General features: G+C 39.4%; 1 protein-coding gene across 5 annotated transcripts in view; it reads right to left on the minus strand.

Moving 5' to 3' along the window:
• Window positions 1-297: 297 nt before the first annotated feature.
• The window catches only part of LOC127988287 (poly(rC)-binding protein 4-like), an 81,908-nt gene continuing 69,751 nt past the window's right edge, over window positions 298-12,454 (minus strand). For 3 of the 5 annotated variants that reach the window (XM_052590945.1, XM_052590947.1, XM_052590944.1), the window contains 3 exons: window positions 7,896-7,951; window positions 4,202-4,371; window positions 298-2,487 (listed from right to left, as the gene is read on the minus strand). In XM_052590945.1, coding sequence (XP_052446905.1) covers window positions 2,154-2,487; window positions 4,202-4,371; window positions 7,896-7,951 — 560 coding nt within the window. In that variant the 3' untranslated portion in view covers window positions 298-2,153. The remainder of the gene's footprint in view (window positions 2,488-4,201; window positions 4,372-7,895; window positions 7,952-12,454) is intronic. The other 2 variants (XM_052590948.1, XM_052590946.1) reach the window with 1 other exon arrangement.

Below are 12,454 nucleotides of genomic sequence, written 5' to 3' on the forward strand. Positions count from 1 at the left end.
TACCTTAGTTAAGGGGCTTTGTGTCATGCCTAACCTTATCAACACCCCTTACCCATGATAAAATCGCTGCAATATAATGGCCTTGAGTGGATTATTGCTTTAATAAAACACACATTGTACCTTAGGGTTTAGTTTTAATTGCGTGTTTATTTGAGGTGTTAAGTTCAAACACTTTTCAGGTCTAAACTTCCTATTTAAAAAAAAAAAAAAAAAAAAAACGCCACCACATTCACACTCCGCTATTAATGTTAATGTTGCTTAATTTCGCACAGCTGTGAAAGAACAAAAGAGACTGGATTACGTTAATACAGTATTGTTTTTATTCATTTGTATGGCATTGATGAATAAAACTAAAACAAGAGTTGCATTTATGCCAAGGCTGACAAACGAAACCTCATGTGAATCCAAAAACCAGACCTCCGAAAATGCAATCTTTTCAACAGTTTTCGAACCATGTCCGGCTATCCTGGAATTATCGCTGTGAAGTGTGACAGTGTTTATCATAGCCACACTGTGTCGTATAGTGTGTTAAACTGTGGTTATCTGTTAGGCTTTGGAATGGGAAATATGGATATAATATAACATATATATTTATGTATATATATTTTACATGGCATGGTTCATACATTTGAGAGCATCATTGTCCTTGTCTTGGGTTCCGCCTTTGCTGATAGCCCTTTCCCAATGGTGGTTTATTTAGGGCCATCTATGAAGCATGACATAGGATACCTCGCTGAACCGCCCCCGAGATGTTTTGCATAGACGCCAAGTTAAATTCATGCAAATGAGTATGGGAAAGAGGTTTGAGAAGATCTAAACAAAACAAAAAATTATGATAAAAAATAAAATAAAATGACAAACACGAGTCAAGGTTACACCTACATCTACCAAGTGAATGAATCATGTGAGTGGTCACATTACGTTTTTAGGAATCTAGGTTTAGAAAAATAAGTGTGATTATTTCTATATTATTATTTTTTTTTAAGAAAAAAAACAAACAAAAAGTCAGTCCATGTAATATACTCTGTGATCGAGCATAATGATTACTGTAGCTACACTTGAAGCATGTTGGTGTGTAGGTCTGCTATATGTGTATATTCTAGTATTTCCAAATCAATATTGCAACCTAGTTTTAACGCCATCGACAGAGACCTGTGTGTTAGCTATCTTTGCTAGTGTGAGGGGCCAAGTCAACATGCAGCATTAGTTTCCAACAAGGGCAGTCACCATGCATAGTAGTCATTTTATGCCATTAGAAATGGTGAAAGACACCCCCTGAAATTATATTGTCCATACACTACCATGGCTAGCCAAAAATGTGAAATTAATTTGCTAGCTGTTTCGTATTTGATCAAATTTTCGTATTTTATATTTAATCACACCAGATTTCAACGTGGCACCCTACACGTCCCATAGAAAGTAAAGAAACTCAGTACTTAAACAACTATCTTGTTCGTGGTTACTTAGACGTGTGTCTTTTTCAGGACGTATGTAACCATGATCGAATGGAAGTATTTTTTTTTAACCTGCAGCCATTACAGAAAACAAACATTGACTGTAAAAGAAACACTCCGCACAATAAATAAAATAAATAACATTTCAAAACGAATGTGAACAAAATGTAAAAATGTAACACGAAAGCAAGGTTTAGATCTGTTGTCATTATTAAAAACATTTCCTTTTTTTTCATATTTTGTTTTAATACATCATTTAAAGATTTCTAAAAAAAAAGAAAAAGAAAAAAGAAAATCAGGAAGTTGTATACAGAAGCATTCACAGACATCATTGTATAAAAGCTGATACATAAGAGATTAGCATCAGTCAACAGTGTTCTACGTTATAAACTCTTTGCGGGAATATTTTGTTATTATCAATAAATAAGAGCAGACAATAAACGTGTGTAAAGATTTCGGGGAAAAAAGGAGATTAGGTATAGTCTATGGCTTTAGCGGCTACCTCAGCCCCCCAAAAAAGTCATAATTAAAATTGATGCCATTATTTTCCTACAGTTTTTTTTTTCAGGACAAGCTACTAAACCAAAAAGAAAATAAGTTGGTGCTGTCTGTTTCTACACCGCTACATCTGGCTATGAAGAGAAGAACTCTCAATTAATTCCTCTCTTGGAAACAAAGGAGGGACTCGGTAGTTCCTCTTCAGTAGGGCGCAAACTTCTGTCGCTCTGGTTTCTTGATGCCGTTGGCAGAGGAGATCTTGGCGGTGTAGGAGGCCAAGGTGCCGTGGGCGGGGGCAGCGGCGGCGCCAGCAGGGGCCGAGAGAGTCAAGAAGGGGACGGATTTGATTCCCAGGAGGCTGGAGAGGGGAAGGGTATAGGGGGCGCCCAAGATTGGAGCGTGGGGCAGGCCGCCCATCGCTGCCAGGGCTGCGGCAGAGGACGATGCATGGGGAGCAGTCTGGGTGAAGCTCATGTTGAGGTCTACAGGGGTCGACATGGAGGAGGACTGGGCAGTGGATTTGGCGGTCTCTAAACTGTACGAGGGAGGGAAGGAAGGAGGTGGAGGAGAGGAGGGTGGAGGGACAAGGGAGGGGAGCCGGATGGAGAAGGGTTAGAAGGTTAAATAAAAGACATGTTAAACAAAAGTTGAGAGAAATAAAAAATAAATAGAAATAATCAAAAAACAGAAACAAAAAATCATAAGAGAGGTGTGTTTTGCTGGTGGTTGCAACAGATTATTTGAGGGGGGACCTTGGCACTCATGGGAAAGGAGCTGTTTAATTCAGGGTGATGGCTTGGGTAAGGGCTTTGGGAAAAGAAACAAAATGATTTCAATTTCAGTAGCATTTCCTTAATCTTTTATCAATTCGTCAAAAAGATGCATTTGCCCTGAGTACCATGTTGACGAATGCATGTAATCAAATGCGCTCTGCCATTAACGTACATATCGAGGGCGTATAACTGATTTCTCAGGACATTATCAAGTATGGGGTGTGTTCAATATGCAGAATGCGCTGATGCAATGCATTGAAACGAGACGTCTGTCTCGGAGGAAGTATTCTTTGAGAGTGACACAGATTGGGGGTGACGGCTCCAGACTTTATCCAGGACATGAATAATCATGTTTGATTTCTACTGGCTTGATGGAGCTGACTCATTAAGGAAGTATACTGCCGCTAGAGTGCCTTCGGTTGCTCTGGGATCGGCGTTTGTTGCCGTCACTTGTCAAAAACCAAACTGATAGGAATTCAACTGATGGGAAATCAATAATATTAAGACAGAAACAAAACAACAAAAGCTTTCCCAAAACCAACATAGTAATTTTTCCATGCAGGATGCCGGAGTAACAGATTTCAAATAAAATAATGAGGGGCTTCTCAGAGTGAGTTTGACATTCTGCACCGGTCTGCTTGTTGAACACACCTGAGACAAGCATAAATATTTCATTCAAGACCCAATTACGGCTCTTTTGTCAACCTGCTGTGTCATAATATGCTAGAAGAATTAATATATTATTTTGCACGACACTGCATCTGTTAGAAATCTTAATTTCTTTCCTAGCCAGTACTGAAATGTGGGAAAAAATAAAGAAGCCACTCATTCTGTTTCCTAATTAGTATTCATTAATGCATATTGCTCGGGTCCACAGAATATATTCTAGTCGTCTTTTTGTTACCGACTTGAACTTCACTAACAAGATTGGTTTTAATTGTTCAGATTTATTATAAGGGATTTGCAAATTCCTTATGTTAACTGAACCGACATTTTTATAAGCCTGGGTAAAGAACAGAACTATTAATTTTGTTACATTAGCAAATGAAATTTGGCCCCCGCATTGATGGAGAAGTCTTCACTGAGGAACTGAGTTGTCAGGAATTTACTGCTTTCTTGCCTGACACAACATTTGATCAAATTGCAACCACAAAGATCTCGTGGGAGAAAATTACAGTCTGTCTATGAGGCAGCCAAAATACTCTGCCTTAAAGCTCTAACAAGCTTCTGGCTTGAAACTTGGCCAATTAATCCCTCAGTCTGGCTTCTTCCTAGCACATCTCCTTGCTTTGTAGTTGTGCAATGCTTTTGCTCAAGAGTGCTTCTTTTGCCAGCAAACTATGGACTGGAAAGACCCCTGATTGAAAATTCCAGAGGTTTTGTCAGGGTCTTCTACAGCATTTTGGTGTTAATTATGCCACGTAAACACATGGAGTGGTCAAGTTCAATTATGGTGGAATGGCTTCCAGTGCTTACCAGGATGTGATTAGATATTGGGCCAAATTGATGCTGATTGGGGAGCCCGTGATGGTGACGTGTCGGTCACTAGTGCTGTCCAGTTGACTGCCGATCTTGATCTGAGCCCCGGACACCTGGCGGATCTCGTTGATTTTTGTACCCTGTCTGCCGATAATTGAGCCAATCAGCTAGGAGGAAAGAAAATACCAATCAGTTTAATAAATATTATATATAAACAGCTATTCCTTGGCACTATTTCTCTCTTAGACAGGAGTGTCTAATCCAGCCTCTGTAGGGCCAAAGTCCATACGCTTCCATACACCTGCCTAGAGGTTTCTAGAAATCCTGAAGGCCTTGACTAGCTGGTTCAAGTGTGTTTAATTGGAGCTAAACCAGTGGTCCTCCCGGGAACAGCACAGTACACCAATGTTCATGGTGCATATTGCAACCTAGCCAGTTTAAAGAAAACGAATTGTGTCGCTCAGATTCCACATTAGGATAATTTCCCAGGAGCTTGATCAACTGCAATACAGAAATTCATAAAACATGGCATACAACTGGTCCTATTGCCCAGGGGCCGGCTGCACCAGCTGGACATACAACGGTTGTAAGGCTAGGCTGGATATAAAATGCGCTTCAAGTCATGCGTAGAATTTCTCTACGTAGAATCTCCAAAATAAATTATCAGCTTTCATATTCTGTGAATTTTATCACAAAATACAAACTATAAATGTGAATTATTTTCAGCCACAGAAAGAGTAAAACAAGACATGTCATGGACAGTCAAAATTACCTCAGGAAAGACATTCATTGTACGTAAAAAAATAAAAAACTCCAGAGAGAAGCATTGTATTACATTTATTATATTTTGTTTAACCCTGATGCTGTCATGGAAATGTGCAGGGTGAATTCAGATATAGAAACACAGACTTGTTAGGAAATGTTTACTCAATGAAACCATGGCGTGGTGGCTTCACTTACATTTATGTCTTAAGAAATTCAGTTCAATGTTATTAGTTGTAGCCATTGTGGCGTTAACGTCATCTCAGCTATATAAGTGCAGGAGAATGTGTCAGCGTGGATGCACATTGTCTATGCCAGGCATAATTGCGCCTGATCATAGTTTCAGTTGGTGCAACAGGTGTAAATATTTATCATAAAGCAGGACGTTGCAAAGCCCAAAGTAGGGCTTACACCCAGCTTTTTTATGTCTAGATGGTGCAACCGTTCCCAAGTGACTATTGATTTCAGGGACAGTATTTGTGCTCAAATGCCTGTATCGAATGTGTCCCTTAACAAACACTCCAATCTCTCTTGGTTAACTTTGAGGTGCTGGTTTGTTGTGTTTGTTCATCTGGGCCTAAGATGACTGTGCCTGTGCATGGCACTGTCTCTATAACAAGCCTCTGCTAATAGTTCAGCAGATCCAGTCAGTTTAACAGCAAGTGGTAAACTAATTCATCCTACTGTGGGATTAAATATATATGTTTGAGGCTATCCAACTCAGCTAAAACCTTCTTTATAAATCCAGATTACTGTACCTTCTGTGGAAGATGTCCACAAGGAAGTGGACCGAGGGGGTTGGGTGACCTCGAGGCTTGATGTCAAGCTCAGACAATGATAAAGTGGCATGACCCCAACTGGGATGAGTTAAAAGTTTGACATTCGAATGACTGACAGGTTGTATTTTGTCCACCCTGCATCCCAGCCCCCAACCCTCACTTTGGAGTCTGCGTTGGATTATGTGAGCAAGAAATGCTCCACAAAGCATTCCTTTCCTCACGAGTCACATGAACGTCAAAGCTCCTGATTCGTCACACCGCTCCCCCTGGTGCCCAGGGGCTATTAATGGCTCAGCTGATTGTGGCTAAGTGCTTATAGTCGACCTCCAGGTCTCACTGCCACCCTGACATAGAGGATTCCAGCATGTCCTCTGCACTGCACCACATATTTGCCCACTGATATCCTTCCTTTTTTGAACGCTACGAATTGTCCATCCTCCAGCAAGATATCAACGAAACAAAGTATCGACTCCTACACACCTTCCTCCAACCGTCAAGTTTACCAGTTCGAAACAAATACTCATGTTTTATTGATTTCTTTGTATCCATTGACATCAAGATGCATGCTTGGGGTCAAATCTGTCCGAAGTGAAACACAGGTATATATACCCTAGTCATGCTGAAGACTAGGTATATTTTAGGTGAGTCTACTTAGGGTTTAGTTTTGAAAGTATGGGGAACATGTACACATTTCCTCCCAGCTAAAACTGGTATCGCTGATGGTCGCCTCCACCTCTCACAGGTTAGTCTCCGCATCCACTGCTGTGCTCTGTGATCCCAATCTAAGTGTGACATGTTTCTACCCATTTACAGGGATGGTTCACCATGGAGGAACTGCTCCTATATACAGAGAAACCTGATTGCGAACGATAAACAACTTGGTCTGCCAGGCGTTTGATGTCTGTTTGATGTTGCCTTGCCTTGGAATTGCATCGCTGTGAGGGCACTTCAATAATACATACCTTACATTGCCCTGTTTATAGCTTTACGCAGGAATTTGAATGTACAAGCATGCTAAATTAGCACCTTGGTTGGAGAAATTGGTGTAGTTTCTTTGAAGTTTACCATGTACATTGAGGTTTAGAAATGAGGTCTAGTACCTAATTAATGCATTGAGGAAGTCAATATTTATTTGAAGCTGGTGTCAGTGTGATAAGAGCTGGTTTCTTGTTCATGTGCATCAAGGTAGTCAATGAATTAGCTTGTACGGAATCCCTTTAGATAATGCATCCACTCGGGTCATTACAGCTACACAAGAAACCAAAAATGCTGATGTATGCACTATGTAAGCTTCACACTCATTTGTATAAGAGCACTTGGCTTGTATAACTAAAATATTTCTCAAATTTCAGGGAATATTCTAAGAGTAATTATGAAAAGCTCACTAACCACATTTACTGACAACACCACAAAATGAATAAGTAGTAGTTCACATGCACTTGTTTTCAAAAACAGTTTGATAAACAACATTACAATGACTTTTTAGAATATAAACTGTTTAACTGGTGTCCGATAATGGGAAAAGTCAGACCATACACAGATTGATTTGAACAGCACCATTTAACTATCGCTGCCTTAATTGTAGATTATTACTAGCTGGGCATGAGGGCTTAAAAGAACAGAACACTGAGATCTGAGTATGGTCAGAGTCCATGTCTGGGCCCTTCGCCAGTCGATTAATCCTGTGATCTCAGGGAGACGTGGAGGCGAGAGGGAGCCCCAGTCAGAAGGCATGAAGGGAACGTCCCATCGGCCCCCGGGGTGCGGGGTCTGCACCACAACCTAGAGCTCTGACAAAAGGCTCTGGTTTTATTTACCGTCTCTGTTTTGACAGCAGAGGAGTGCTAAGCATGTCAGACGCCATTACAGGATTGAACTGGATCTTGTGAAGCTCTTCTAGCAGAGCAGGGGGTGGACAGATAAAAAGACTTCTGAAAAGATTTCTGCATGGCCAAAGTGTGCCATGAGAGGTGTTCTTTAAAAAAGGACTTTCTAGAGAAAGCACTTAAGTCTAAATCAAAGATATGACCATCCTCAAAGATTAAATAATGTCTTCACAAACAACAAAAACATAATTAAGCATTATTACTAAAGCAAAAGTGCTGTTGTACAGATTATGAGTGAGTAGCATGAGTAATGTGATAACTTACGTCATTTGGAATGAGAAGTTCTTGTGATGCTGTCTGGGAACCGGACTCGATACCTGCTGGAAGACGAATAGGTACCAAGTTAACAAACCATAGGAGAATTCACTGTTTGCTTTCTTATTTATTTGCCTTTCATTTCGTTCAGCATTTGTGTTCTTCTAAATTTGACAGAAGCTCCTCTGAATTCATGTGGATGAGAGTAATTTTAAGACGTGTTATTTTCACCCATCATGCACATCACATTTCTTTCTCCCTTTACTCTTTTGTATGTTCATTGTAAATAATAACCTTTTTTAAAATCATTCAGACTGTAGGACTGTATCAAACCAAATCGCAATCTGTTTATTTGGATCAAAACAGCAACAGTAGCTCAACTAATGGCATGGTTTGGGTTGGGACGACCTGAAATAGTTTTTTAAATTATATTGGCGTGTAAATCATCAAGGTTCTTTATCCTTGCATTCTGAACAAACAAAGTCTAATGTGGTCAAGCTGTTTCAGAACAAGGTTAACCAGGTAAACTAAGTCCCCATTAGCTCAGTCAGGGTGGTTAATCAGAATAACCCTCATATCCCGACAGTCACTAGTCCAACTTATCCAACACTTAGACTAGGTTACCTCCCAAACTACTAAATGTATAACCCTTTTAAATTGGTTTACCACAAAAGAGCATCTTAGCTTGATTATAAGCCAAAACCTAGGCCTGTGGATCAACATTATGCCACTTATGCTCGGTAGAGATGAAATTAGTGAAGGGCGGTAAGACCAAAAATGCATATCACGGTTTTGTTCAAAATTATACCACTTCCATGGTATATGACGTTTTTTTATTTTGTTCATGTAGTTTTGGAACTTTGACACTTAGTAACACGTACAGATGTTTCCACCCCACAGTGCAGCAGTGAAAAGAGACCCCTCTCAAACAGTGTCGCATTCTGAACGTTGTTTAAAAGACACTGGTATACTGACATTTAAAAAATTCATATCATAAGAAAATAATGATTGTTTTTTTCAACAGGGATGGGCACAGAGCTAGCCTGTTTCTCTTTCCATCTACTTCCTGTCTCAACAGGAGACCCAGACCCAGCAGCGCCTCTCAACCCAACAGGGGCCTATTTAATAGACTGAAACATTGCCTTGACTGATGAGCTTTTTACCTCAGACCAGAGCCATATAGAGTGAGAGTTGCGACAACTCCATTGACTCCAATGGAACGCTTTTTTTACAGCAATGGCGGCTCGTGGAGCCTCTAAATAGTTCCCGGAAGTAGCAGCAAACCGATGCCGCGCCGTAGAGATGCAGCAGAACAAACCGTTCGCGACGCACTTTTAAAAAGGTAAGACGTTTAAATAATAAGATTGAATATTATCAGTACATCTCAATAACAATACATTGCAAATTAAAACCTTCTAGTAGATTATCACTCATTAAATGAGTAGATTTAAGGTTTGTTATCAGATAACTAACAGATTAGGCTAGGATTGGAGCTGAATAAAGTTAGTAACGAACACCCTAATAATTGTAAAATCTGTTCTCATAATTCAGTTTCATCCATCGTGTTTGCAATAAGAAAAAAAGGAGTATAAACATTTTTTTGCAGGGTGGGGAAGGTTAGCTAACGTTACATAGCCTATTACGTTAGTTCAATATAACGTGTGACAGCGGTGAGTGGAAGTGGTAAAAATTAGGTTATAAAGTTTGTTCCTTATTACGCGTATTAAATTACTTAATAATAAAATGCGCCCTATTGATATATATTTAGAGTGAATTGAGTTTGCAAAAACATGGGTGGAGTGTTTTTTTATTGTGATTCATTTACTATTACCTGTCTATATTATATAATAATACTGTATTATATACTTAAACGTGTTAGTGTTTAAATGTAACATACTGTAACATTCTGTGGCTGCTGGTGGGTGGAGGATTAGTGGTGCCACTGAACTGTTCTGGGATGGAGCATCAGTGAGGATGCAGGTCAGGAGAGCTGAGGGGACCTTTTTTTTTGATAGCTGAATTTTCATTATTTTCTTAGTGCTGCCTTTGCATTGTTTGATTTTTTTTTTTTTCTTGTCTCTTAAATTTTTTTAATAGACCCAGGTAACTGGCTGATGGTTCACTGGAATGCTGACTGCTGCTGGCTGACTTGCTGCTGGTTGACTGGGCAGTGTCACCTGTCCCTGTCTCTCCTCTCTAGCCATGTCCTTTTTCTTCACTCTCACTTTACCTTCTCTGAGTATCCTTGTTCTTTTTTCCTCAACCTTTGAAACTGATAGAGGTAGAATACATGGTTTTGCTAATTTTAAATATTGAAAAAAATCACATCACTTTACTTCAACTAGTACGAGTTTGTACTTATTATATATGAATCACCTGAAATAACATAGCTGTAATCAGCAGCCATTTCTTGTTCACAGGTCTAGGGGTGCATTGTGGAGCAGGGCCCTCCTCTTTTTGACCACAGGACGATGTACAAAGATTGTGGGAATAGCATCTGACCTCAGCCTACTCTTTAATTTTTTGGTCATGACAAATTGCTTTGCTGCAATTTGTCTGCATACTGACTTCAGTTTAGTTTACACACACACACCTTTTTTTTGTCTACCCACAAACAGTACATATCACATGGTGGTTAAATGCACAGTTATAGGTAACACTGATGACTCCCTGCAATGTCTCACCATGAGTCTCCCCTCCCTGGGTTTTGCAAGGCTTTGCTTGTTCCTTATTTCTAGTAAAACATTGTCAATGTAAAAAAGTGCAAATAAATTTAAGTATAATTACCTAACAATTTTTTGTTGTTGTAATTTTTATTAGTTTTTAGATTGCTGACTTGAGCCAACCATTATTTTCTCCTCTCTATGTCAGCGGGGAAGCCATACATTCGCACACCTTTCTCTGACCGAGTGGAGCATCCCCATGCAGCACAGCAAACCACGGTGGATACTATGCAAGGACAACATTAAAGAAAGGACACATACAAAATGCTTGTCATGCTATTAAATTTATTAGAAATGTATTCATGAATTGCTGTAAATAGTTTATTGTATAATTACAATTTAAAATAACTGTTTTCTATTTTAAAATGGAATATACTCCTGTGATGCCAACCTGAATTTTCAGCATCATTACTTTTGAATGGCAGTGTAACTTGCATGTTTATATATGAGTATGCTTAAGTTGTTTTAAACCTGAATATATTGTGTACCTGAATAAGTATTGTAAGAATTATAAACAGTAAGCTTCATTTTACATTTATTTAACATGCTAATTACTGCTGCTAACAGTTAATTGGCCCATGGTGCGGTGTGAGCTGAAAATCACCTGTCACCAGCCTGTCTCTGTACTACCTGAAAGTCATCAATATGACATAAGTTAACATTAGATCAGTGAAAAAATGGACAATATGTTACGTAAAAAGGCAACAGCAACCCGTGTTTATACAACTTAACATTAGCCTGAAATACGTTTTTAAAATAACGGTAATTGAACACTAATCCTCAAATATTACCCGATTTGATATTTTAAAAACAACATCGCTGTAACTACATATTCATGCTACATACATATGTCAGAGTGTTGTATAAATATATAAAATAAATGCATTTATTGACTCCTTATTACCAGAAATCGCAGTTCTGTCACTCTACTCTATCAGTTTGAATGGCCGCCAACGCACTTCCTGGAACTATTTGAAGTCTACATGAATCACGTGACAACCAAACATTTCGAACTTCCGTTGTCGCAACTCTCTCTCTATATGGCTCTGCCTCAGACATAATCGAATTCCCCAGCCATATCATGATAGGATGTGCTCTTGTAGTTTTAGCGGCAGGGGACAACTATTACATTTGTTTTGACCACTCAATTCCTCGAAGGGGCTTCTTGATTCTCACATTTGCTCCAAAAGTGCTTGTTTATGTAATATTCAACAGTCTGTTAGCTTTAGAGAGCCTACACAACCAAACCTTTGGCAAATGTTGGGAAACTCCATGCAACTCAAAACACATTGCTGAATATCTTGGGGTGGCTGTATAATTGGGTGTCTGGTTCTGTGCAAGGGAAAAAGGTGAAGGAGCAAGAAAAGAAGAGAGTCCCTCCTTTTTCTTTAGCTGGACATTTGTCATGCCTCTGAGAAGCCCCAGGAGCTGACTGTGGAGCCTTGTAAAGCTTGGCCCCATTTTTGCGGCTGCAATCTGCATGTGCCTTATGCTCCATGGAGCTCAGGTGTGTTACCTTGAACTTGGATGGCTTTTGGGTCTTTGGGAGGTCTGTTTGATTTCACGTACTTAAGCATGAGTTCTCAGGTGAAATTGTTGTCATATCCACACTCACTGTACGAGGAGATTTAGCGCTGCTAATGTAGACTTGTGCTTCTGGGTGAATATAAGTTGTTTTTGCACTAGAGTTCTCTCTATATCTATATATCTCAACACCACGCCTAATTAGAAGTAAAGAAAAAGTTGGAAAAATAACCTACTTTTTTGCATTCACATTGTTCCTTGCCTTTAAAAACATAACTATATGACCTTTTCACCATATTCCAGTGAATGATTTAAAAGGGG

This window comes from Carassius gibelio, chromosome B22, assembly GCF_023724105.1.
Source record: "Carassius gibelio isolate Cgi1373 ecotype wild population from Czech Republic chromosome B22, carGib1.2-hapl.c, whole genome shotgun sequence".
NCBI lineage: Eukaryota > Metazoa > Chordata > Actinopteri > Cypriniformes > Cyprinidae > Carassius > Carassius gibelio.